Genomic DNA, 27099 nt, shown 5'->3' on the forward strand with positions numbered 1-27099 from the left:
GCCGAAAATGGAGACTTATGATTAACGAGTCAAAATCAAAGGTTATACACTTTAGAAATAAAGGTAAAAGGCAAAGTAATTTTCCATTTAGAATAGGAGATATGTGTATTTCGTATACATCGATGTATAAATATTTAGGTGTTACCTTACATGAACATTTAGACTTTTCACATACTGCTGATATACTTGCAAAGTCAGGAGGTCGGGCATTAGGTGCAATCATATCGAAAATTCAAAGTAATAAAGATGTAGGTTTCAAGACATATTCTAAAATGTATTATTCTTGTGTGGTACCTGTTACTGACTATTGTTCATCAATCTGGGGTTTCAAGAATTATAATGTGATAGACATGACACAAAATAGAGCAATAAGATATTATATGGGTGTGCATAGATTCGCCTCCGATTCTAGCAATTACTGGAGATATGGGTTGGATTTCAACTCAACACAGACGTTGGGTCAATATGCTTAGGTTCTGGAACCGTGTTGTAAATATGTGTGATGAAAGACTGACAAAGAAAGTGTTTCTTTATGATTATAACACTGTTGGAAATACATGGTGTTCTAACATTAAGTATATTTTACAACAGGTGAATATGTCGAATTGTTATGATAACAAACTTCATGTAAATTTGAAAGATGTTGAAGATTCATTACTTTTATTACATAAAAGAAAGTGGTGTGAAAATGTTAGAAATGTTTCAAAACTTCGAACATATGTCAATTTTAAACAAGATTATGAAACTGAAAAATACATGTTATCTTCTGTAACAAAGACTGAATGTTCTCATTTAGCGCAGTTTAGGTGTGGCATTCTACCTCTCAGAATTGAAACAGGACGGTATTCTGGCCTTAATGCCAGTGACAGATTATGTACTCTTTGCACTGAAAATGTTGTTGAAGATGAAACTCATTTCCTACTAAATTGTCCAAAATACAATGATTTAAGAATAAAGTTGCTGTGTAAATCTAGAGAATCAAATAGAAATTTCGATAACTTGTCAGACTTAGGAAAGCTTACTTATGTAGTACAAAATTTTTATGTTTCAAAATTCTTAGTTGAAAGTATGAATAGACGGAGATTGTATCTTTATAGAAACTAATAGAAAACAAAAAATGAACTATTTAACTAGTGAATATGTTTAGCAACTTGTTACTATGTTTAATCTAGTTTTCAGAATTTGTATATCGTGGCCTCAACGCGAAACTAGTCTATCTGCTTCTATTTCTATATACACATAGACTAGTTTCGCATTGAGGCGACGATATATGGAATATGTACATGTAAACATTCTTGTGTTTCAAATATTTCGAATCTTTTATTTAAGATGGCAGATATGTTAGCAAGATCATTTTAAGTACGTAAGAAACAGACATTTATTTGAAATTAGATTACTACTTAAATAAATGTACATATTGAGTAGCTATATAGTTGTGAATACTATTAAAACATTTATCACATAATGACATAATGCAATTTTTCCTGTTGATAAATTTCCACTTTTTCGCATGTTAAATTATCTACTGGTATTTATCATCATGTACACTGATTTTCGAAACTTTAAAATTTAAAGTGACTTATAGGCCCAACGTGGCCGGGTGTTGTAAATTGTAAATTTATATGTATTGGTATTGTACATAACACGATGTCACTATAATAAAATTTACTTACTTACTTACTTACTTACTTACTTATGAAAATGCAAAGTAGAGGTATGAAATCTGTGAATTGCATGTCAGATCATCACAGTGAACAAGTGTGAAGTTTCAATCCATTCCCATTACATTAACAAACTTAACCAAAAATTGCGGTGTTAAAAGAGGGACATCATTTTGTAAACAATAGGGTTATGATGACCCTATATCGCTAATGAGGATTTCTATTTTTCGAGTAGTGAGTTTCGAGTTTAATAAGTGAGTTTCGAGTTAAAAAAGTGAGGTTCGAGTTAAAAAAAGTGAGGTTCAAGTTAAATTTAAACAAGAGTGCCAGAATGTCACAATATACGCCCGTCACAGCAAATTTATTTACTATAGCACCTGTATTTGCAGATGTAATTTTAATTTTGTGGTTGTTTAGTAATCATTGTAATTCTATTGTTTTTCTAAGTCCACAAAAAAAACTCCTTACCAGGTAGAGATACCTTAAAATACACCTAAAATTAGAAAGTAACAACTATGTTGTATCACAGAAAAGTGGTCTTGGTTTTTCCCTACGGTCAATTATAAAAAAGTTACAATATAAGTTATTTATAGTAACAACTAAGGGAAGTTAATCTTTATAAAAAAAAAAAAAAAAAAAAAAAAAAAAATACAAAAAATTTCTTTTTTAAGTCCACACAAAAATCCTTACCAGGTAGAGATTGGTCAAAAATCACCTCAAAATTGGATGTAACATGCATGTTGTACTACAGAAAAGTGGTCTCTATTTTTCCCTACGTCTAGTAATGAAAAAGTTACAATATAAGCTATTTATAGTAACAACAAAGGGAAGTAATTCTAAAGAAGGGAACTGCGCATGACACTTCGTCTCATGATGGTGTATAATTGTGCCAAGTTACATCAAAATCCCTCTATGCATGAAGAAGAAATGCTTCGGACAGTCATTCTTGTATCTGACCTTTGGCCTCTAAGTGTGACCTTGACCTTCGACCTAGGGACCTGGTTCTTGCGCATGACACTCCGTCTTGTGGTGGTGAACATTTGTGCCAAGTTATATCAAAATCCCTCCATGCATGAAGAAGAAATGCTCCGGACAAAGTTTTCATTCTTGTATCCTTTGTCCTCTAAGTGTGACCTTGACCTTAGACCTAGGGACCTGGTTCTTGCGCATGACACTCCGTCTCATTATGATGAACAATTGTGCCAACTTTCATCAAAATCCCTCTATGTATGAAGAATATATGCTCCGGACAAAGTTTTCATTCTTGTATCCTTTGACCTCTAAGTGTGACCTTGACCTTAGACCTAGGGACCTGGTTCTTGTGCATGACACTCCGTCTCATGATGATAAACAATTGTGCCAACTTTCATCAAAATCCCTCTATGTATGAAGAAGATATGCTCCGGACAAAGTCATACTTGAATTTGACCTTTGACCGCTAAGTGTGACCTTGACCTTAGACCTAGGGACCTGGTTCTTGCGTATGACACTCCGTCTCATGATGGTGAACAACTGTGCCAAGTTTCATCAAAATCCCTCCATGCATGTAGAAGATATGCTCCAGACAAGGTCTGTGGACGCCGCCCGCCCGCCCATCCGCCCGCCAGGGGCGTTCCCATAATACGTCCCGTTTTTCAAACCGGCGTATAAAAAGTGAGTTTCAAGTCAAAAAAGTGAGTTTCGAGTTAAAAAAGTGAGTTAGACCTCAGATTTTTCTGTTAGATCTATTCCTCTTTTTTTATGTTCTGTTACATTTGTGTATATTTGGATATTTTGTTTGTTGGTTAGAACATGACAGATACACCATGTTTATTTATAATACTTTTTAGCAATGAATTATAAAAGATAATAGGTAAGGGTAGATTTCTTGGAAGCACAGCACCACAAACACAGCCTCAAAGCCACGCATTTGCAAGGTAAGCCCACAACAAATAGAAGCTGTAACGGAAAGATATTTCAGACGGGTTGTTTCAAAAATGCAACAAGTATAAAATGCTTAATGAGTTTAAATAAAAGTCTACAATATATATAAAAATAAATTATTTTTCAACACGAATATCATTTTGTGCTGGTTTGTGACGCATTTACTTTTGACACAGCAGTATAAACCGTCATATTTTACGCACATGTTCAAGCTAATAGAACTGTTTTGAAGCACTAATAAGACATTATTACATCATCTATCAAAGTAAAACATTTAAACTGCTAAATTTCTATAATGAACTTGTCCATCTTTCAATTAGAACAATACCATTATTTGTTCAAAGGGATGTTTACCAAAAATATACTGGCTGAATGACAAACAGTGCTGATCATAATTAGACAGCACGAATATGCACGCTGGTCAAGATCTGCACAGGCCTACAAAGGCAGAATTAATTGTGTCCAGCCTGGTACATGGCCGAGCAAGTTGGAGCACTTGAAAAAAGTTGGACTATATTATATATTTCGCTGAACAATTATCAAGTTATATATAAATATTTACTGGTACATCTCAATATCAAAACTTTCAAAACAGCAACATCTAAATTAAAGATACATGTTTTTTCTTCAAAATCATGTAAACTGCATAAATGATATGAATCGTAAGGATATTTTTTCTTAATTTTAACAGAATTCGCTCATCTGACTTTGACTGTTTGACCTTAATTGTGTATGACACATTATAAATGGTTAGATCTGTAGGTTAGTGCCTTTAATACTTTTTCAATAAATGAACCTGAAACACTGTTAAAACTAAATCGCTTTTTCAAAGGTATGGAATCCTGCTAGTGCCATGTGAAATGTCCTCTGTGGCCCCTCAAAAGCGACGCACGACACTGCGATACGACATCGCGACAATGCGATATGACCTGCGACAATGCGATACAACACAAGACAATGCGATATGATGTGCGACAATGCAATATGACATTCGTCAAAATGTCACGATGTCGCTTCACAATGTCATGCGTCGAGTTGGCAATTTTGGCATGATATGTCGCGATGTTGCATCGCACTGTCGTCCATCATATCACATTGTCGCTTGTCGTATTGCATTGTCGCACCTTGTGTCCTGCATTTTAGTGATGCGCAATACGCAACAATGCAATACGATGTGTGACAATGCGATACGACACGCGGCAATGCGATACAACATTCTCAAACGACATTGTCACGATGTCGTGTGTGGCCTATGCGCCAACAGCACGACGGGCGACATCGTGACACCACACATGACAATGCGATACAACAAACGACATTCTCAAACGACATTGTTGTGATGTCGTATCGCACTGTCGTGCGTCGACATGAAAAGTTATTTCATTAAAATATCTTGTGTTTGGAACATTCTACAATTATTTGAAGTTAATGAAAAACACGGACATTTTCCATAAGGAAAAGTACAGAAATACAGCTTTTATCCTTAATTACGTACAGACGAACGGACAGATGTTCTTTTTTGTCACAAACATTCAGATTTTGTCATTTTCTTTCAAAACAAGTTATTATTTGCAGTTATTTACCCAAAATAAATATTTTATGAGCACTTTTTCCTTATTTTACTGCTAATATTTTAAGCCAAAAATTGGTAAAGTTCAGCAAAAGTTCCCGACGACGTGCCTGTCGGGGAAGAACATTGTCGTTTGAGAATATCGTTTGTCGTTTTGCATTGTCACGCATCATATCGCATTGTTGTGTGTCATATCGCTGTCGCATGTCGTGCTATTAACACATAGGCGACACATGACAATGCGACAACAATGTTTGAGAATGTCGTATGTCGCATCGCATTGTCGCGCTTCATTGCTTGTTGCTAAAATGCAGGACACGATGCGCGACAATGCAATACGACATTGCGACAATGTGATATGACACGCGACAATGCGATACGATGGACAACAATGTGACACGACATATTGTGCCAAAATTGTGACATCGTGACATTTTGATGAATGTCATATCGCATTGTCATGCGTCATATCGCACTTTAGTGTGTCGTATCGCACTGTCACGCGTCGTATCGCAATGTCGCGATGTCATATTGCAATGTCGTGCATCGCCTTTGAGGGGCAAAGGACAACATTTCACATGGCACTAACAGGATTCCGTACTCCATATTTCGGCTAAAAAATGATTTTCTTTTAAAACTGAAGGTTTTGTCATATTACGACTTTTATAACATGAATTCATGTTTATTTCTTTTTTTTTAAATCCACATGATGCTCATTGCATTTGATCTTGGTCATGCAGTTTAATTAGGAAATGGAATATGGAAATTCAGGTAAATAGTACTTTATAATATTATTTTCAGATGATATAGAATATCAAACTCGGGGCTTAATTAGAAAATACAAAATGCTTAAGATATATAATAATTTTAAAGTTTTCATTTGCCACAATTTAAAACAAACACATCTTTTTGAAATAAATTTCACAATATTGAATTATAAATAACAGACTTCCTTTTGTAATAGACTCAAGCTGTAACAATACATGTACAGATCAAAATGATCCAGATACAAATACACCAAATTAAATCACCATTGTGATGACCTGTTGTCCCATAACTCTACAGGGGCCAGGAATTTTACTGCTATGGTGGTGAGGTTAATTGCTTCACAAGTAAGCAGGGGCCCTAGTAGTTTCTACTAGGAAAAGTGACATCGTGACATTTGACGAATGTCATATTGCATTGTCACGCGTTGTATCGCACTGTAGTGTATCGTACATGATTTCATGGAAACAAATATTCTGACCAATTATCATTAAGACTGGACCATAAATGTGGTCACTTAAGAGTAAACAAGTATTTTCTTCAATTTGTCCTAGCCATCTATTTTTTGAGCCAAGATGACCCATATTCAAACTTTACCTTAATTTCATCAAGGCAATCATTCTGACTAAATTTCATCTACCTCAGTTGAAAAATACAGTCTCTATTGCATACAATTTCATTTGACCTAGTGACCTAGTTTTTGATCCCAGATGACCCATATTCGAACTCCTAGATTTCATCAAGGCAATCATTCTGACTATATTTTATGAATATCCAGTGTAAAATGCAGCCCCTATTGCCTACACAAGGTTTTTCTTTAATTTGACCGGGTGACCTAGTTTTTGACCCTAGAGGACCCACATTCAAACTTGACCTAGATTTCATCCACACCAACATTATGATCAAATTTCATGAAGATTCAGTGTAAAATGCAGTCCTTATTGCATACACAAGCTTTTTCTTTGATATGACCTAGTGACCTAGTTTTTGACCCGAGATGACCCATATTGGAACTTGACCTAGATTTCATCAAAGCAATCATTCTGACCAAAATTCATGAAGATCAATTGAAAAATACAACTTCTATCGCATACACAAGGTTTTTCTTTGATTTGACCTGGATACCTAGTTTTTGATCCCAGATGACCCATTTTCGAACTTGACCTAGACTTCATCAAGGCAATCATCCTGACCAAAATTCATGAAGATTTGGTGTAAAATGCAGTCCCTATTGCATAAACAAGCTTTTTCTTTGATATGATCTAGTGACCTAGTTTTTGACCCAAGAATACCCATATTAGAACTTGACCTAAATTTCATCAAGGCAATCATTCTGACCAAAATTCATAAAGATCAATTGAAAAATACAGCTTCTAGCGCATACACCAGGTTTTTCTTTGATTTGACCTAGTGACCTAGTTTTTGACCTCAGATGACCCATTTTCAAACTTGGCTTAGATTTCATCAAGGTTATCATTCTGACAAAATTTCATGAAGATCAGTTGAAAAATACAGCCTCTATCGCATACACAAGGTTTTTCTTTGATTTGACCTAGTGACCTAGTTTTTGACCCCAGATGACCCATTTTCGAATTTGGCCTAAACTTCATCAAGGTAATCATTCTGACAAAATTTCATGAAGATCAGTTGAAAAATACAGCCTCTATCACATACACAAGCTAAATGTTGACAGACAGACAGACGACAGACGGTATTAAAAAGGCAATCATCAAAATCAAATATTATAATCAAGGGAATAACAAGGAATTATCCCCCCGTGTTCTCAAGGAACTTCATCAAGAAATCGCCCCCGTCCTTTGCCACATCTTCAATTTATCCCTAAATACAGGCATTGTCCCTCAAGACTGGAAAAAGGCAACAGTTGCACCAGTCTTTAAAAAAGGTCTCAAATCAAAACCCAGCAACTATCGACCAATTTCTCTGAGCTGTATTGCGTCCAAACTCCTTGAGCACATCGTGGTTTCAAATCTTATGTCCTTCTTTGACAAACACAATATTATCAACCAGTTCCAGCATGGTTTTAGATCGGGTCATAGTTGCGAAACTCAGCTTATTAATTTTACCCAGGAACTTTATAGTAATTTAGAACAAGGCCAACAAACTGACGTCATCGTAATGGATTTTTCTAAGGCATTTGACAAAGTCGACCATTTGAGGCTAATTTACAAATTACAATCCCTAGGTGTTAGTCCCCAAATAACTAATTGGGTCAAATCCTTCCTTTCTAATCGTACTCAGAAGGTCGCTGTTGAAGGTCACCTGTCCAGCGAACTTCCGGTCCTGTCTGGAGTTCCACAGGGGTCTGTCCTTGGGCCGTGCCTTTTCCTTGTATACATTAACGACCTGCCTGACTCAGTCAAATGTAAAACCAGTATGTTTGCAGATGACACCATCGTATACCTCACTGTCAAATCAAATAATGATAGCATAGCCCTTCAAGAAGATCTCCATAAATTAGAAATATGGGAGTTTGGCAAATGGAATTTAACCCCAACAAATGTGAAGTCCTTAGAGTAAGTAGAAAGAGAAATCCCTTATATATCCCTACAGGTTACACAATACAGAGTTAAAGTCCACCTCATCAGATAAATACCTAGGAATAACTATCTCCAATGATTTGAACTGGTCACAACACATAGAAAACATAACTTCTAAGGCAACCTTTTCCCTTCGATTTATTCAGAGAAATGTCAAGACAGATAACATAAAGGTCAAAGAAGCTGCATACACCACCTATGTCCGCCCCCAGCTAGAATACTGTTCAACTGTGTGGCATCCCTGGCAGAAAACCCTCACCCATAAACTTGAATGAGTCCAAAGGTCAGCAGCTAGGTATGTTATGAATGATTACAACTATACAAGCAGTGTAACTGAAATGCTGAAATCCTTAGAATGGAAAACTCTCCAGTACCGTAGGTTAAACTGTTCATTACTTTTGTTTTACAAAGTAAGGACCCAGACCGTTGCTATCGACCAAGGTTACCTGACCCCCATTAGAAATCTGAACTACTTGATCCCTTATTCCAGCACTCAATACTTTGCTAACTCTTATTTCCCTAGAACCATCCGTCTCTGGAACTCCCTCCCCACATCAGTCAAAGCTAGCCCCAGCCTCAGTATCTTTACAGAGAGGCTGGCGGCGGTCACTATGTAATTCTTCCATTCTGTCCTGTTTTAACTGTAGCATACTGTCCTTTTATCTTTTACTTTTAATACTGTAATATACTAAATTTCTTAAACAACTGTTTCTCTGACAGCGCTGACCAGTCATAATCGGAAATCAATTGTTGGTTGTACCGATGTAGATGTAGAAATCAGTAATACTACAGCTTCTGAATACTAATCCAACACAAGCCTGTGTAATCTGAAATGCCAGAACTGTAGATATCGCTTTGAGACAACTTGCTAGAAAAAAATCAGCTCAAATGATGTTACTGATCTCTCAGTTGAAACAAATCCCGTATTGAAACCTAACCAGAAATTGTGCTAGAAGTCTGTCACGCTATAATTTCCTTAAATGAAATACCATAGACTGATTAGACTCATCTTTTCCTTAAAAATGTATTTCTTATCAATTTTTCTTTTGATCTGATTTAGAATAAACCATGCAACAAATTCTGAACACAAATTATACACACAAGTTTCGAATGAGTAACGCTGTCTGCAATATTTTGCCGACCATTGTGGCTGTGACCTGATCAGAGTACTCTTCATTTTGAAAAAAATAGGCTGTATAGAATCATTATTTTTTTTTATCTTTTCGGTGAAGTTAAAACTTCTAAGGTATGTTTTTGATAAACTTTTTTGAAAATGATTACAATTTTTAATCAACAAAATACAAAAGTGTACAAAATGCTGCTCTTGATTTTCAAAAATAACCATGTGCTAGTAACTTTGCACAATGTAATTAGTTTCTCAGGAGCGTCAATAAGTAGATGTAGCAGTTTGACACTGGTTAGGTAACCAAATGGGGTTACACCATAATTCAATGAATGCGCAATCTTAAAATTAAAAAAAACGTCATTTAAGGAAGCCAGAACTATCTGACAACACTTTGGTCCAAAATTTACCTTATCCACCATTCTGTTATACAATTAAACCTATGTTAAACCTAACCTTAACCTTTAGTCTGTATATTGTATTTGCGAAGAGGTTGTTACTTTTTTGTCTGAGGAAATGTACATAAAGATTCACCGCAGATACCGCCAGGGCAATGTGCAAGTTGACTATCCGAAAAGGTATCAACATCGAGTTAATTTATTCGTATAGGATAGAATAGGAAATGATCTTTACCAAGGCATACAAACCTATCGTATTTTGAAGATTCTGTCAATGGATATGCATTTCATCTATCAATTTTTATGACTATATATACCAGAAAATGTTTTTATGGCCCTTAGTTGTCAAAATAATAAACATTTGACAGACGCTTGTAATGTAATCAAAGGCCGTTCAAATGACACGGAACATATGCATATTCGCCTTACCGTGCCGTACTGTACCGTTGCCAGTATGCACTCTAGGTCACAATAAGCTAAATAGTTTTCCCTATATATTCTATATAAAACTGACCTGTTTTAAAGAGCTATCAAACATAGCTAGACCCATTTCAGAGAACAAATCCTTGCCTCATTTTAAAGAGTTATGATAAAACTGATATAAAATGAAGAGAAAAGTAGGGGTCATGTATCTTCTAAGAGAGATTTCTCTGGTCACATTTGCTTACTGTAAACTGACATCAAAATCACACTGCTGTGACCTGGAAGTACTACTCATACTAAAATTGAGCTCGACTTCACCAAATACAACCTGAAAATACACAGATTCCTCTTGGTGGTATTTGAGTAGGACAAGGTAAAATATGACAATTCAAGGGCAACAACGTTACTGGAATATGCACTACTAAGCTTGGCTATCATCAATCAAGGTTTGGTGGGAAATTGCACAATAATAATGGAAAAGAAGCCAAAATATCATAGAATGCCATGAATCAGGGACCTGCTAAAAATCAATGAAGTTGAACATGCTGACCATTATGTGCAACTAGGCTTGGCAAGGGACATTTTTGTGAAGTTTGGTATGAGGAGTTTCATGGACAGACTTGGCGGGAGACATAACAAGTATTTGATCTAGAGTCTTGAAACATAGGAATGTTATTCAGCAAGTGAAGTTGTGCACCTGGTGTTTCGTTTGGAATCACTCTACCTGGCCAGTTACGAAATTTTCTGTCACACTAAGTGCTGCACCTGGAATTTTATTTGGGATTTACCAACAAATTTACTGGTACCACATTCCCAAATAAAAACAAGGGTTACTGTTCTGTATAAACGACACAACAAAGGCTAATATAAAAGTTATTTTATTAAGGTGGAAAAGACTTCAAGCACACATTTTTTTACCAGTCATTAACAAAACAAGCACTGCATTTGTAAAATGACAAGACTATCTACAACCATGTAACAGCTGCACAAATGAATATAATAGTTCCATTCATAAAAGTTTTTAAAATACACTACACAAGTCTTAAAAAATAATGATCAGAGATAAGAAATTAAACAAGTTACTAAAAAAAGACAGGAAATGAGTTACAAAACATTCAACCAATATATAAACACAGAGATCCGGTCATTTACCTCTAACCATCCCATAGTTTAAATGGTAGATAGGACATTTGCACACCCGACCTAGCTGTCCCTATGCTTAATTTTCAAGACTGTCATATGTAACCCCACTCAATGTACCAAAAGTCTTATTTGTCCTGTTTCATTTTTAACTTTGGAAATTTATCTGTTTGCAGTTACGCATGTTTATTTTTTTGTTACAGATTTTAGCAGACAATACTACAGTTAAGTTTGTGCTGTAATAATATATTTAAAATCTAAAAACAAAGACAAATATCAAACAGGGAATGCCACGTATACATTTTTTTGCAAATGTCCAATTACTGATGTACCAAATGTCCAATGATCCATCTTTTCACCGGGGGGGGGGGGGGGGGGGGGGTCGGCGGCAAATGCCCTATGCTGATAAAACAAACAAAATGTAAATCAAGTAACAGCTACAACTACAACTTAAAATATCTCTAAAGGTGATTAACACCCACAGACTCCAATGATGGGGGGAAAGTAACATGCTGCAATCATGATCTTTGACCTTTGAAGTGTGATGGATGAACCTAGTGACCAGCATTTTGTGTCATGATGTTACAACTGATGCAAGTTTTATGAAATTCCTTATTGTAATTATGGTAATATGGAATAGACATGAATTACAGATAGACTGACCAATATACGCATATGCACAAGCCCAATATACTTTTTGTCTTGGCACATAATAATTTCTCTCAGCAGAGAGGAATTCTAGCATGGTAAAATCAATGTTGGATTCCTTAAAACATGTTCAAAACTGTTCATATCCAGTAACAAAATAAAACATAAGAAATGTCATCATAACTGGGACCTTTTTAAAATTTTATGGTAATATTTCTAATAATATGTTCTACACAGCTAAAACACTACTATTTTAACATCACACTGTATGAATCTATGATATGACTACTAGTATCATGATGTATTTAAACGAACTTTACAGATTACATAAATTAAGGTTGAGTACTAACTTTACTAAATTACTATCAAGTTCAAAGCCTAAAACTAACTGACACCCTTGTTAATATCAAATGAAATGAATGTTGCTGCCTAATAAGAGAACAAAAATATCTACAAAAATCTATTATATATATAAAACACAATTCTAATAAAGATTTATATAAATGGAACACATCTGGTTTCAGTACATATAAATACAATTTTGCACATTTGAGCACATTTGGGTTTAAGAACTACATGCATCTACCTCTTTGAAATTTTGAACACATTGTGGGTTTTGGTACATAATGTTACCGACATATTCAAACATTTTAGTCCAGCTATATTTTCTAGTGTGAACATACTTTACTTCATCTATTGTTTTGCAAATTTTATCATACATTTTAGTAAAAACAAGAGGGTCATGATGGCCCTAGGTCACTCACCTGAGATACACTGTTTGCTTCAACAGTTTTGGAAGATAATTATGTAAGGAAAATGTTTAAAAGTATTATGAACAGTATATTTGAAAAATCTTTGTAAAGGGCCAGCAGTTTCTGAAAATGATTTTAAAACTGGGCCTGCTGTTCCTGACAAAATCATTTTTAAGTTTGTAACATACACATTTAGGCAAGACCTGACCACACCCACTGGCAACCATTTTTTTTGACGAATCGGAATAATTTGAATAATCTTGGTAGAGTGTCATACAAGGACCATTTGTGTGAAATTATTTTAAAATCGAGCCAGCTGTTTCACACAGTAAGATTTTTAAAGTTTCCAATATATACATATAGGAAAAAGTGACCTAGTCCCTTGGCAGCCATGTTTTTTTTTTGACGAATCAGGATAATCTGAACAACCTTGGTAGAGGGTTACATAAGGACCATTTGTATGAAATTATTTCTAAATCAGAGAAGCTGTTTAGGGGGATGTCGTTTAAAGCTTTTCTATTTTTAGCCCTGGAGGCCCCTATGTGCAACCAACCGAAACCATTTGAACAACTTTGGAAGAGGACCACCCAAGGAATATCCAGGCCAAGTTTCATCAACTTCCAACATATGGTTTTAGGAGAGATGCTGTTTGAAGAAAAGTGTGGACTGACGGACGCCGGACGGTGAGTGATCACAACAGCTCACCCCGAGCAGGAAGTGCTCAGGTGAGCTAAAAATTGGTTTAATTCTCAAACTAGAGTTGCCACATGAGTGACAAATTATACCCCCACAATACGGCCTTGTCAAATAACTAAGCCAATGTCAAAGCAGAACTTGCTTTATTAATAACCGTTGACCTACTGACCTCAAAATCAATAGGGGTCATCTGCTGGTCATGATCAACCTAAGCATTCTCAAGTTATTGTCTGGAAATGATTTAAATGTTTCGGGTCACTCTGACAGACCTTTTGAACTCAAAATCAATAGGGGTCATCTGCTGATCATGTCCAACCTCCCTATTAATTTTTCGTGATCATAGCCCAAAGCGTTCTAAAGTTATTGTCCGAAAACCATTTAAATGTTCTGAGTCACTGACCTTGACCTGTGACCTACTGACCTCAAAATCATTAGGTGTCATCTGCTGGTCATGACCAACTTCCCTATCAATTTTTATGATCCTAGGCCAAAGCGTTCTCAAGTTATCATACGGAAACCGTTTAACTGTTTCGGGTCATTGTGATCTTGACCTTTGACCTACTGACCTCAAAGTCGAACTTGACATGTATTTTATCATGTTACACCTGTGTACCAAAAATTATGATCCTAAGCTCAAATGTTCTCAAGTTACCTCATGTAACCTTTGACCTACTGACCTCAAAGTCGAATCTGACCTGTACTTCATGATGTTAGACCTGTTTACCAAATTTTATGATCCTAGGCTCAAGCATTCTCAAGTTATCATCCAGAAACCGTTTAACTGCTCATGGTCACTGTAACCTTGACCTTTGACCTACTGATCTAAAAGTCAAACCTGACCTGTATTTTCTGGTGTTACACCTACGTACCAAAAATTATTTAAATCTGTCAAGCCTTTCATGAGTTATTGTCTCGAAACCATGAAAACCAATGGACCGAATGACAAGCTCACTCCTATATACCCCACCAAACTTCGTTTTGTGGGGTATAAATACAATCTGCATAAAAGGACAGCTTTGCCTCTGACTTAGAGGTAGTATGTTTCTAACAGAAAGTTCTCATTTTGAAGTATTAACATGCTCAACATGAGAAATCTCTCCATTTCAATGGACGCTGCTGCTCCCTTAAATGTGATCTGGCCTAACCGTATCTCTTTTTCTCCTTTACTGTCCAGTATTGAAAAAGATTTTTATGATTATCATGGCTAACTGAGACACACCTACCGGTACATTACTTAAAATACTAAAATATAAATACTACAATGTTCACAGATGTACAGATGTTCATATTCTTGGTGGAGAGTTGATGAATAACTGTCTGTTTGTTGCATTCTGAAGAGGTTGCATTGATTTTTCTCCGACTATAGTTGGCGTCTCACTTTTATTCGAGGGAGATTTAAGTTTTGATTTTTGTGTAGAAATCTTGCACGGGGATTTTCTGGGAGATTTTTTGATGGGGGATGTGAAACATTCTCGACAGACTGCTTGATACATGTCAGCTCCACCTATCACTTCAACCTGCAATATAAACATGCTTTTTAAATAATGAAAAAGTTGTAACTGAGAGACCTTATTAGACACCATCATTCTCCTGTCTCTTGAGTTTGTTTTAAATAAAGTTTAATGAGGCTAAGCTATTGTTAGAATTTCTTATTTAGGATTAGGCTTCATATTAAATACACATGACAACATTTTTCAACACTCCGAGAGGCAACAAATCCCAACTCATTTCTTTCTTTGCCACTGCACCAAATTTTCAGTCCATTAAACTCTCGAAGTTACAACCTCTGTACAACAAACATACAGCTGACACTTGATATCTCTAATTTGAGGGGATCAAGTGTTTTCCTTCAAGATAATCGAAAGTCAACTTAAAATGTACTTTGTGCATGTGTTCGCGACAGACCTTGAAAACATCTTCGAGATAGCCGGAATTTTGAGATAAGTGAGCTCGAGATATCAAGTTTCAACTGTATCTAAGTCTTCTGTGAAAGTTGCTTGGTTAAACCTTTATGTATCATGTTATTTAGACGGTGTAAAATGTAACAATCTTTTTTAATATTATACATGTCCTTCTCTCTTAAGGTATAATACATTGTACTCAGTATGAGGCATTATTAACTTACTGCTCACCTAATTTTTGCAGCAGCTTTATTTCAGTATTTAGAACTACCAGGTGCTGAACATTGTTGAACAAAGAAATTAAAAGTCAATATTTCTGACATGTACAAGATTTGCTTTTTGGAAACCATCAACTTGTTTGGGCCTAAAGCAAGTTTTACATTTAAACCTTTAGCCTGCTAAAATTCTAAAATGCGATGGTCCATCATTCAATTTGGACAATACCATTTACTATTCAAAGGGGTGTTCACTGAAAATTTACTGACTGAATAGCGAACAGTGCAGATCTTGATCAGCCTGCACAGATGTGCAGCTGATCTTGGTCTGCAGTGGTCGCAAAGGCAGAATCACTTGCCGCCAGCAGGATAAAGGTTAAGTTACTGCGCAACTTATTTTTGCAGTAGCTTTATTTCAGTATTTAAAACTACCATGAGCTGAACATTGTTGAACAAAGAAATTAAAAGTCAATATTTCTGACATGTACAAGATTTGCTTGTTGGAAACCTTAAACGTGTTTGGGCCTAAAGCAAGTTTTACATTTTAAGTCCTTTAAATAGTATTAGAATTTATTAATTAGACATGCAAATGGCCTGCAATAACAATACTGGCTCTTATGCTACCTAAAAATATGAGTAAGATGAACACATTAAACTTCTGCAGTCATGTTCTCAACTGCAGAAAGAACTTACCGACTGTTCTTTAGTGGTTCTTTTCGTAAAATGTCCATCTGAGTTACATGTCATACAAACAGCTGACAACTTAATTACATTCTCTGCCAGTGGTACCAAGTTCAGTATATCTCCAAATCCCTGAAATTAAATTACAGCAAATATAAAATCTATCAATTAAATCCTCTCATTATATCTCAAACGCAGACACTTGTAAGAAGCTACCTGTTAAGCAAGAGCTGTCTGTAAGACAGCCAAGCTCGACTATTCGAAATATTGTCCCAAAAGCAGGGAAGTATTACCAAAAAAGGTTAAGTATCAAAAGAGTTTTAAGTTCAAAAGGGGACATAATTTGACCAAAATGCATATCAGTTATGGGACTTGCTGCTATCAACTAGTTTTATAACCCTGAAGGCACATGTGAAGTTTCAATTCAATATCTGCATTAGTTTTGGAGATAGAAACTCGCATGTAAAACTTTAACCAGAATTTTCAAAGTCCAAAAGGGGACATAATTTGCCCAAAATACATGCAAGAGTTATGGGACTTGACCCAGTGAGATTGGTAATTGATGTAGAAAAAGAAAAACTAAGTTTCAAATCTGTATGCCTTTAAGTAATAGCTGTATGTACTTGCATGCAAAACTTCAACCAGGATTTTCTAAGTCCAAAAAGGGGAATAATTTGCTCAAAATACATGTCAGAGTTATGGGACTTGACCCAGTGAGGTTGGTGATTGATCTACAAAAAGAAAAAATAAGTTTCAAATTTATATGCCTTTTAGAAATAGCTGTATGTACTTGCACGCAAAACTTTAACCAGAATTTTCTAAGTCCAAAAGGGGGCATAATTTGGCCAAAATGAAGGTCATAGTTATGGGACTTGCTGCTATCAACTAGTTTTATAACCCCGAAGACACATGTGAAGTTTCAAATCAATATCTGCATTAGTTTTGGAGATAGTAACTTGCATGTAAAACTTTAACCAAAATTTTCTAAGTCCAAAAGGGGGCATAATTTGCTCAAAATACATGTCAAGAGTTATGGGACTTGACCCAGAGAGGTTGGTAATTGAAGTAGAAAAAGAAAAAATAAGTTTCAAAGCTATATGCCTTTAATTGATGGCTGTATGTACTTGCATGCAAAAACTTAACCAAGGTGTGACGCCGACACCAACGCCAGGGTGAGTAGAATAGCTAGACTATTCTTCGAATAGTCGAGCTAAAAACAATTTTCATCAGTGTGTTACAGAGGTCTTCAGCATCAAATGATGACCACAGTTGTAATTTCTGGCAATAAATCTACGTTCAATCTCAGTGCTTGTTTCATTAGCTTAATCAAATCTGAGAAACAAGCATCTGTAATACATCAATGTCCCCCCATGACTGTCTGTTAGAGCTTACTTTGTGCGTAATTTTCAAAATTTTGGATATAGCATTCTTGTTGTGGACTATCGACCACCCAGCTACTGAGAGCAATTTGCGGTAACCTAATGGTACTACCATATGGCTGAAAAATAAATCAACGTCTGTTTTGATGAGATGCTCTGGCTTCTTCACTGTTTCTTTTTTTAAATTTTTGTTCAGAATCCCAGAAAGTTCCAATAACTACTTGTATTTACAAACAAATAAGTGGACTTATTGAGCCCTGGTATAAAATTCCAAGGCCACTGACACAAGCATTCCTGCTACTGTCTGGAAACCATTTTTGTCTTGTCACTGTACCTTTGACCTTTGACACAGAGGTTTTGCCCCATTGATCCAGAAAACAATAACAATCCATCTCCTCACCACAGAAGTTAAACAGCTGAAACCATTTCTTGTCTCAAGGTCAATGAGGCTCTGACCTTTGTATTGCTAACTCCCGCCCCCCCCCCCCCCCCACCACCACCACTAAAAAAATAATACCACAGGTGATTGTTCTCAGAGGCAGACCTGGGATTCTGTTGGAAAACCTACTTTCTAAAGCCTTAAATGTCTTTTTTCAATAGTTATATAGAGAAATTCTGACAATCAAAAGCCTGAAATCAGAACCAGTTCTGAAAAATCCCATCCCTGAAGATGTCCTAGACCAAAGCCTTCTCCAATTATAACTGTATTTAATCTTTTCTTTTTTTTTCAGTCACTGCGTACTTGACCTCCTTACTCCCAAAAAAACTGCAGGTCATCTACTTATCCTATGATATTGGTAGCAGGCACAAATTCTCCAGATATTTACTTGAAACCATGTCACCCCACCATCAGACACACCAATACTAGCATAAGAATATCTCCCATCTTTTTCATGCAAAATCTAATATAAATCATCTATGTCTCATGCTAAGCAGCTAAAATATAAATCATCTATATCTGACGCTAAAACAAAATGGTCAAATCTTTATTTTAATACTGAAGCGAGAAACTTAGTTTATGCTTCAGTACTATCTCTATGTACCTTTCTTTGAAATGTACCGTCCAGTGCAGCTACAATTACTGTTTTGCCTCTATTAGCCATTCTGTCACAAAATGATACCACATCGGGGAACTGAAAACAAGTGACGATTAATTACCGGTAGTACAAAACTGACGGGACATGCCTCCAGAAAACAGGAGTTGATGTGTAAGAATGTGATGGAAAGTACAGCTAAATTTCTTCAATTTAACATCACTTTTCTTTTCAGAGACTGTCCATGGAAAAAGCTTTTTACCAATCTTAAAAATGTTGCAATACAATTAAGAACTCACAGAATCTATTAAAATTCATACTTATCATTACTAACAAATGAAAACAATTACTGAGTCTGTTTTGTTGTTGTTTATTTTTTTAAATCAGTTTTTGTCAATGAAAAATCAAACTTACAAACTGGCCTTCATCTATGCCTATGATCTCATACTGGTCTGATAATTGTTCCATCTGACTCAACTCTGTTGCTGCCACAGCTGGTAAAATTTGTCTACAATTATGAAGTAACAGCAAATCCATGTCAAAAATATTATTTTTTATCATTGAAATATCATCCATACCACTGACACATTGCAACTAATATAGTCTTTATTTCTTTGCTTGTTTTTCATTAATACTATTATCATTAATTGGAATAAAATAAAAGAAATAATATGTTAATGTTTTATGAAATACAGACTTCTGGAAAGTAGTCAGTCCAGAAATATGGAAATAATGGGATATAACTATCTCAAGATGCGACAATTTATAGATTTCACGGTGGTATGTGTTTGTGAATATTATCAATGATTTTGTCTAACATTTCAATCAGATAAACATGTATCATATTCCATATTCACTAAAATGGACAATTAATGTCATGCGTGGAAATACAGTTGTCATAATACAAGCCATTCCAAACTGTATTTAATGCAGATCAGGGTTTTTTTCCCTTCATAATAGGGGCTGTTAATAGGCCCTTAACCCTCAGGAAATTTCTTTTAAATCATGCAGTTTTCCCCAAAAATTGACTTTACATTGATCAGGTATTTTATTCCCCTTTGCCTAAATACCGAGCTATTTTTCCCCCAAATCACAGGCCTGGGCCCCTTCCCCTCCTGGTAAAAAAAACCCTGCAGATATGGATCTTTAATAACACTGACTGCTTTGCAATAGTACAGTTAAGTTCTTAACTGTAATGTTTCCAAGCATGAACCAATCCTCAACAAGAGATGTCATTAATGGGGACAAACGCCCCTGCAGCACCTTGACCTTTGACCTGGTGACCCCAAAGTCAGCAGGGGTGGTGTACTCAATAAGTACTATCAGTATGTGAAGTTTGAAGGTCCTGGGTGCAGTGGTTCGCAAGTAAAGTGCCTTCATGCAAAAAGTTAATGTTGGCCCCTGTGACCTTGACCTTTGACCTGGTGACCCCAGTCAGTAGGAGTGGTGTACTCAATAAGTACTATCAGCAGGTGGAGTTTGAAGGTCCTGGATGAAGTGGTTCGCGAGTAAAGTGCCTTCATGCAAAAAGTTAACGTTGGCCCCTGCGACCTTGACCTTTGACCTGGTGACCCCAAAGTCAGTAGGGGTGGTGTACTCAATAAGTACTATCAGCAGGTGGAGTTTGAAGGTCCTGGGTGCAGTGGTTCGCTATAAAGTGCCTTCATGCAAAAAGTTAACGTTGGCCCCTGTGACCTTGACCTTTGACCTGGTGACCCCAAAGTCACTAGGGGTGGTGTACTCAATAAGTACTATCAGAATGTGAAGTTTGAAGGTCCTGGGTGAAGTGGTTCGCGAGTAAACAGCCTTCATGCAAAGTTAACGTTGGCCCGTGACCTTGACCTTTGAACTGGTGACCCCAAAGTCAGTAGGGGTGGTGTACTCAATAAGTACTATCAGCATGTGAAGTTTGAAGGTCCTCGATGCAGTGGTTCGCAAGTAAAGAGCCTTCATGCAAAAAGTTAAGGTTGTGACGAACTAACTAACTAACGGACGGACAGTTGAAAACTAATATGCCTCCCTTCGGATGCATAAAAAGATGAACACTACATCAAGAAATTTTACCTATCATGAGTGGCGATTCCTTCCTGGTCATATCTAGTGTCATTAGCGTACTTTATTACAAGACATTTATAGTTGGCTATCTGGTAACGTTTCATTCTTCTCATCAATTCAGTTCTGAAAGTAGCATCAAATAAATATACAGCAACATAACCCCATACCTCTAAAAACAAGCCACGAAGTTTCTTAGTATATCTATTCCTTTTCCAACTTCATGAGACCTTGATGAGACCTTATATTTGTAAGTGATTATTGAGTGAAAGTACTGTGCAATGAAATTTGATGCAATCATATACCATACCATACTAAAAATTTGTTATCAAGAACTTCTTGATTTTTTTTCTCACTCTAAACTTCTGTCAAATGATAAAAGGATTCCTCATTTTCCAGACCTGTGCATGTCTTTCTAAGACAGCTTAAAATGCTTCATAACTAAAGATGAAATGCACTTATTTGGAAAATTTATTGCAACATTTTGTAAAGATAATAAACACATGATAGCATTTATAATAGCAGAAACAGTATGAATGGATCCATACATTTTTCATAAATTAATATTGGCATAAATTAACTTACGTTTTCCCAGAAAACATTGGTCCAAAGATAACCTGAAAAAAGAATTACATTGGTTTCATAATAATATAATAATTTAGTTAACATAAAAGTTCGAATTTTAGGCTCACATACTAATGAAAACACAACAGCTTAGTTTGACACAGCTAAAACAATTCAGCGTCAGAGATTTATATGCTGTTTTGGATCTCTGAGCTTAAACATACCCAGTATTGAAACCTAACCAGATATCATACCAGAAATCTGTCATGCTATAAATTCATCAAATCAAATGCCAAAGACTCACCTTTTAATTTAATGTACTTTTAATCCAGTTTTCTTTTAATCTGTCATAAAATAAACCATGCAACACCATTTGAAAATGAGTTATACATAAAAGTTTCAAATAGGTACCGCTGTCTGCAATATTTTGCCCACCATTGCAGTTGACACGTGGTCAAAGTACTCTTCATTTTGAAAAGAAATCTAGCAATAAAGAATCGTTATTTATGGGATTTTTATGAATTTAAAATTTCTAAGGTATGATTTTATTAACTTTGTAAAAAATTCTTTCATTTTCAAGTCAGTTAAATTTATTAAATATAAAAAAAAATTAATCCTGAATTTCAAAAATAACCATGTGCTATGAACTTCGTACAACGTCATCAGTTTCTCACGAGTCAGTGCGCAGATGTTGCAGTTTGACCTGGTTAGGTAAACAAATGGGGTTACGCCATAACTTAATGGACACGACCAACAAAATATAAAAATAGCAGTGTTTTTTTCCACCAATTTGGGAATGGGGTCGGGGCCTTTACAATTGCGAAAAATGCGTCGGAAAATACCTAAATTGGGAATTGTTAAGTCATATCTTCTATTAAAATGTCACATTTAAGAAAGAAAATTGCCGTAATTTATCATTATTCATTAATTTTGTAAACTGTCTTGTTTCAAATGTTTAAGGTTAGTCTTGTTTGAAAGTTGAAAACAAGAGCACCGCCTTGCGGGTGCTGACGCTCATCTGATTTTTTTTGTATAATAGAAATATTGTCCTACCCATGATTTTCTAAGTCTAAAAAGGGCCATCACTCTTGCAAAAAGCAGAATAGAGTTATGTTTCTTGATGTACAGTGTCCACTTATGATGGTGAAAAACTGTTGCAAGTTTTAAAGCAATAGCTTTGATAGTTTATGAGAAAAGTTGACTTAAACATAATATTCAACCAAGAAAATGATTTTTCTAAGTCCAAAAGGGGCAATAATTATTGCAAAAAGCAGGATGGAGTTATGTTGCTTGTTGTACAGGGTCAGCTTATGATGGTGAACAAGATTTGCAAGTTTTAAAGCAATAGCTTTGATAGTTTAAGAGAAAAAGTTGACCTAAACATAAAACTTAACCAAGAAATCTGATATTTTCTAAGTCCAAAAGGGGCCATAAATCTTGCAAAAAGCAGGATGGAGTTATGTTTCTTGCTGTACAGGGTCAGCTTATGATGGTGAACAAGTGTTGCAAGTTTTAAAGAAATAGCTTTGATAGTTTAGGATAAAAGCTGACCTAAACATAAAACTTAACCAAGAAAACTGATTTTCTAAGTCCAAAAGGGGCAATAATTCTTGCAAAAAGCAAGATGGAGTTATGTTTCTTGATGTACAGGGTCTGCTTATGATGGTGAACAAGTATTCCAAGTTTCAAAGCAAAAGCTTTGATAGTTTAGGAGAAAAGTTGACCTAAACATAAAACTTAACCAAGAAATCTGATATTTTCTAAGTACAAAAGGGGCCATAAATCTTGCAAAAAGCAAGATGGAGTTATGTTTCTTGCTATACAGGGTCAGCTTATGATGGTGAACAAGTATTCCAAGTTTCAAAACAATAGCTTTGATAGTTTAGGAGAAAAGCTGACCTAAACATAACACTTAACCAGGCAACGCCGACGCCGACAACCGCTCAAGTGATGACAATAACTCATCATTTTTTTTCAAAAAATCAGATGAGCTAAAAAAGATCAATTTCACTTTGGGAATTTTGGCTTTGAAATTGGGAAAAAAACATACTATTTGCCACTGAGATTGGGGCCCAATTTCGGCCCCAAAATGGCTGGAAAAAAACACTGAATAGCATCAGTAAAGTTATGGAAGCCAGAACTAAGTTTAAGGTTTACATGTTTTCTGATACAACATCTCTAAAGACTCTTTCATGGGGCAGGGCTTTTTCAGCCTGTCTCACGGGGCCGATATTCGGCCCCATTCCCAATGCAAAATATGCTCCATTTTTCCCAATCTGGAGCAAAAAATTCCCAATCCAAAGAAAGATTTCTCAACTGAAATCAATTATTTTTTGTTATTCAAAGATAATTCTTGCAAAGTAAGTTTTGTTTGCCAAGAAAATCTAACAAAATGTTGGAAAAACCAACTCGTTTCTATTTTTAGTAACATGACGTCTGCAATCTCGGCAAAAATTGAATACAAGATTTCGCTTAATAAATGTACGAATTGTATGCAAAAAACTCCCAAAATGCAAAAAAAGATCAATAATAATTGAATAAAGTACCTAAAACATGTTGACAGTTCTTATACCATTAAAATCAATTGTCACGTATTTTCACGACCCAGGTTTTTTTCACTCGAACATACACCCACTTTGCCACTCTATTTTTTGGAAAATTCAGTTATGATTGTGGTGAAAACAAACTGTAAACAAAAGTTTTCAAGATGACAAATGAAGCGTTACTGTATTTTTTTTTGGCAATATTGGAAAACAATCCTAAAAAAAAAAATCTCAAAATTTCTCAAGGGGACACTTTATATTTGTAATTCATTTGAAAGTTTTCCAGTAAAACTTGATAATTATATGTTAAGAATCATTTGATTTTTTTCCATAAATATTCCCAATTTTGACAATTTACCACGTTAAAAATTCCCAATTTGTCCAGGGGCCTTTTCCCCAAAACCCCCTGAAAAAGCCCTGTGAGGTATCCTTAGTCAAAATAATTTGACGTTCAGATTGTTTTATATTTGTGATGGGCAATCTAACGTCAAAACTTTGAAGGACCAAAATAATGGAAGTTAAATCACAGTACACAGTCATGTAAAGTTATTGGTTTTATATGGCTTGTAAACACACGGTAAATGTTGATCATGTATGTAGTACATACAAAGGTTTTTTTTTTTTTTTTTTTTTTTTTTGTTGGATTTAACGTCGCACCGACACATGATAGGTCACATACAAAGGTTTAAATCACCAGAAAATTCATAATTTTGGATATAATTTGATAACTTTTTACATAGATTAATGAGGAACTGAATCCCCTTTTCGATACATGTAAGTTTTATTTTAATTTACTGGTACTGATGATAAACCCGGACAGATGATAAAGTCGACCACCTTGGAAATATTTGATTGCAAGCGGTTATTTATAAAATTGAACACAACATCTAATAGTAGGTATTTCAATGACCTTGACCTTTAATGTAAACAAATATGGCGGCCGTCGATTGAAAGTAGAAAGTGCAACTCGCTTGAAAATTCGTAAATACACTCGTGATTTTTTTTATGGAAAAGACATGTTCTTTAGGAACAAAATCGGCGGTGAAACTTTGCTTTTATTTTGTAACACAGAAAGTTGGAAATGATTTTCAATTTTCATAAATACAGCAGCAAACAAAAAGAAATTCTTACAGATGATGGATTACCCCACAACTATTTTATTATTGCAGAAATTAAATCATTATCAACTAGCATTTATAAGCGATCTGCCTCCAAATCTTCGAATCGTAAAGTGCTCACTGCGCATGCGCAGCGGAAGTTATGAAATTCTAAGGGAGAAGCAATTATTCACTTCCTGTATTTTTATGGTCTATCATCACTAAAGGGGAAGTAACTAAAACATTACTAATTATGCATTCTGGAACTTATCCCTTTGTTGGAAGTAGTAGTCTCCCTTTTGTTTACATTTTTTCTTGCATCAAGAGAGAAAAAGTTGGAGAAACAATTTTAGGGAACAGAATCTTTTTTGCAATAAATTCAAATAATTTCTTAACATTTTTAGAAAGGTATTGTCTTAAGAAATGAAGTAACATTTTGAAAAATGTTAAGCTTTATTTTGATACCAACCATTGATTACAAATTGCTGAAATAAAAAAGTTACAGGTAAAAAACCTCATTTTCTGTTCGGGTTTATCATCAGTACCAGTATGGCCAATTCGTGAAATAATCGGCATTTAAAACTTTAGCATGTAAAGCGTCGGCAGCGATGAAAATTTCATCGGAAGTTGCTTCAACTATTTTGGTCATTCGAGTGTTTGACATGAGTGGGGATATTGCCCATACGAAAAAGAATCTCAATATTTCCTAGGATCACGTCAAATTAGTTGGACTACTGGTACTGATGATAAACCCGAACAGAAAATGAGGTTTTTTACCTGTAACTTTTTTATTTCTGCAAATTGAAATCAATGGTCGGTATCAAAATAAAGCTTAACCTTTACTGAAAACTTTACATAATCCAAATTTATATTTAGTAAGCAAACTCACATGAAGTGAGGGCCTGTAAGGGGTATGTATAAAGGCGACTTTATGAACGTTGACTGATGATAAATTCGAACCCTTTGTCATTTACAAAATTTTCTTGGTATTATTATATTGAAACTTTCCCCAAAAAGCTGCAACAGTCATTCCTGATAAAGTAATGAAAAGTTAACAAATATCAGGCCTTCATGTTTCGACAGTGAGCATGTGCAAAAAAACACCCTCTTCCCCAGTAATTTTGGATAAATATTTTTTATACAAATTTATGTAAGTCATTTATTTATACAGAATATTTACCAATTTTGTTTTTGTTTACACCAGTTGGTGTTGTAAGGGAAAACTATTAGATGGTGTGTTCAATTTTATAAATAACCGATTGCAATCGAATATTTTCAAGGTGTTCGGCTTTATCATCTGTCCGGGTTTATCATCAGTACCAGTAGGGGTATCCTAAACTTAATCACCATTTTTGCACAATTTTCTTTGTGTTTTCTTCTTTTTTCCTTAAAATTAAGCTCAATTCTGATCACAACTTGGTAAAAATTGTATACCGTAAATTTTATTATGTAGTTTACCCATAGTTCACAGCAATTTTGAAAACTGGCACCTTCATAAATCGGATAAAATAAAAATCGCGATTTTACAGATTTATGCTTCATGCTAGCGGATAATTTGTATTACCTGAATGTGTCCATTCTGTCGTGTATGGTTGATTAGTGGAGATGAGAGTGCTGGTGTCGAAGACATCATCGTTTTATTGTCAGATCCAGAAAAAAATAACGCAAAACAAAAGACGCTAAATAATTGCGGGAAATGGTGAACTTAAAATTCCCTCCTAAAATCTCGGTCAATCACCGCTTTACGCAATCTGCGGTAATCTTGCCATACTACCCCAAAGATACAAAAACAACCATGAGGATCATGAGGATCCACGGGATAAGCGTGCTGTAGTTATTGACTCAACGAGAAAAGTGTGCTAGATCTATAGAATCACCGGATAGCACCAAAACTCAAATTTCTTAGGGCGCTTTTGTTTGTAACAAACTCAGTTCGGTTTCAAACCGGTTTGCCAAACTTTCGATTTGTTTTGTAA

At 35.4% G+C, this 27099-nt stretch overlaps 2 protein-coding genes across 2 annotated transcripts in view; both read right to left on the minus strand.

The window, feature by feature from the left end:
• The window catches only part of LOC123565061 (monocyte to macrophage differentiation factor-like), a 31318-nt gene extending 20945 nt beyond the window's left edge, over positions 1-10373 (minus strand). The window contains exon 1 of the mRNA XM_045359067.2: positions 10248-10373. The gene's annotated coding sequence lies outside the window, so the exon portion shown is untranslated. The remainder of the gene's footprint in view (positions 1-10247) is intronic.
• Positions 10374-11283: 910 nt separating this feature from the next.
• Positions 11284-26861, minus strand: LOC123563017 (thymidine kinase, cytosolic-like). The gene is made up of 7 exons (XM_045355578.2): positions 26688-26861; positions 21505-21536; positions 20932-21045; positions 19282-19375; positions 18877-18966; positions 16467-16586; positions 11284-15174 (listed from the first exon to the last, which is right to left on the minus strand). The coding sequence occupies exons 1-7, from the start codon at positions 26754-26756 to the stop codon at positions 14941-14943; spliced, it is 753 nt and encodes a 250-aa protein (XP_045211513.1). The 5' UTR covers positions 26757-26861; the 3' UTR covers positions 11284-14940.
• Between the last annotated feature and the right edge of the window lie 238 nt (positions 26862-27099).

This window comes from Mercenaria mercenaria, chromosome 2, assembly GCF_021730395.1.
Source record: "Mercenaria mercenaria strain notata chromosome 2, MADL_Memer_1, whole genome shotgun sequence".
NCBI classification, from domain to species: Eukaryota; Metazoa; Mollusca; class Bivalvia; order Venerida; family Veneridae; genus Mercenaria; species Mercenaria mercenaria.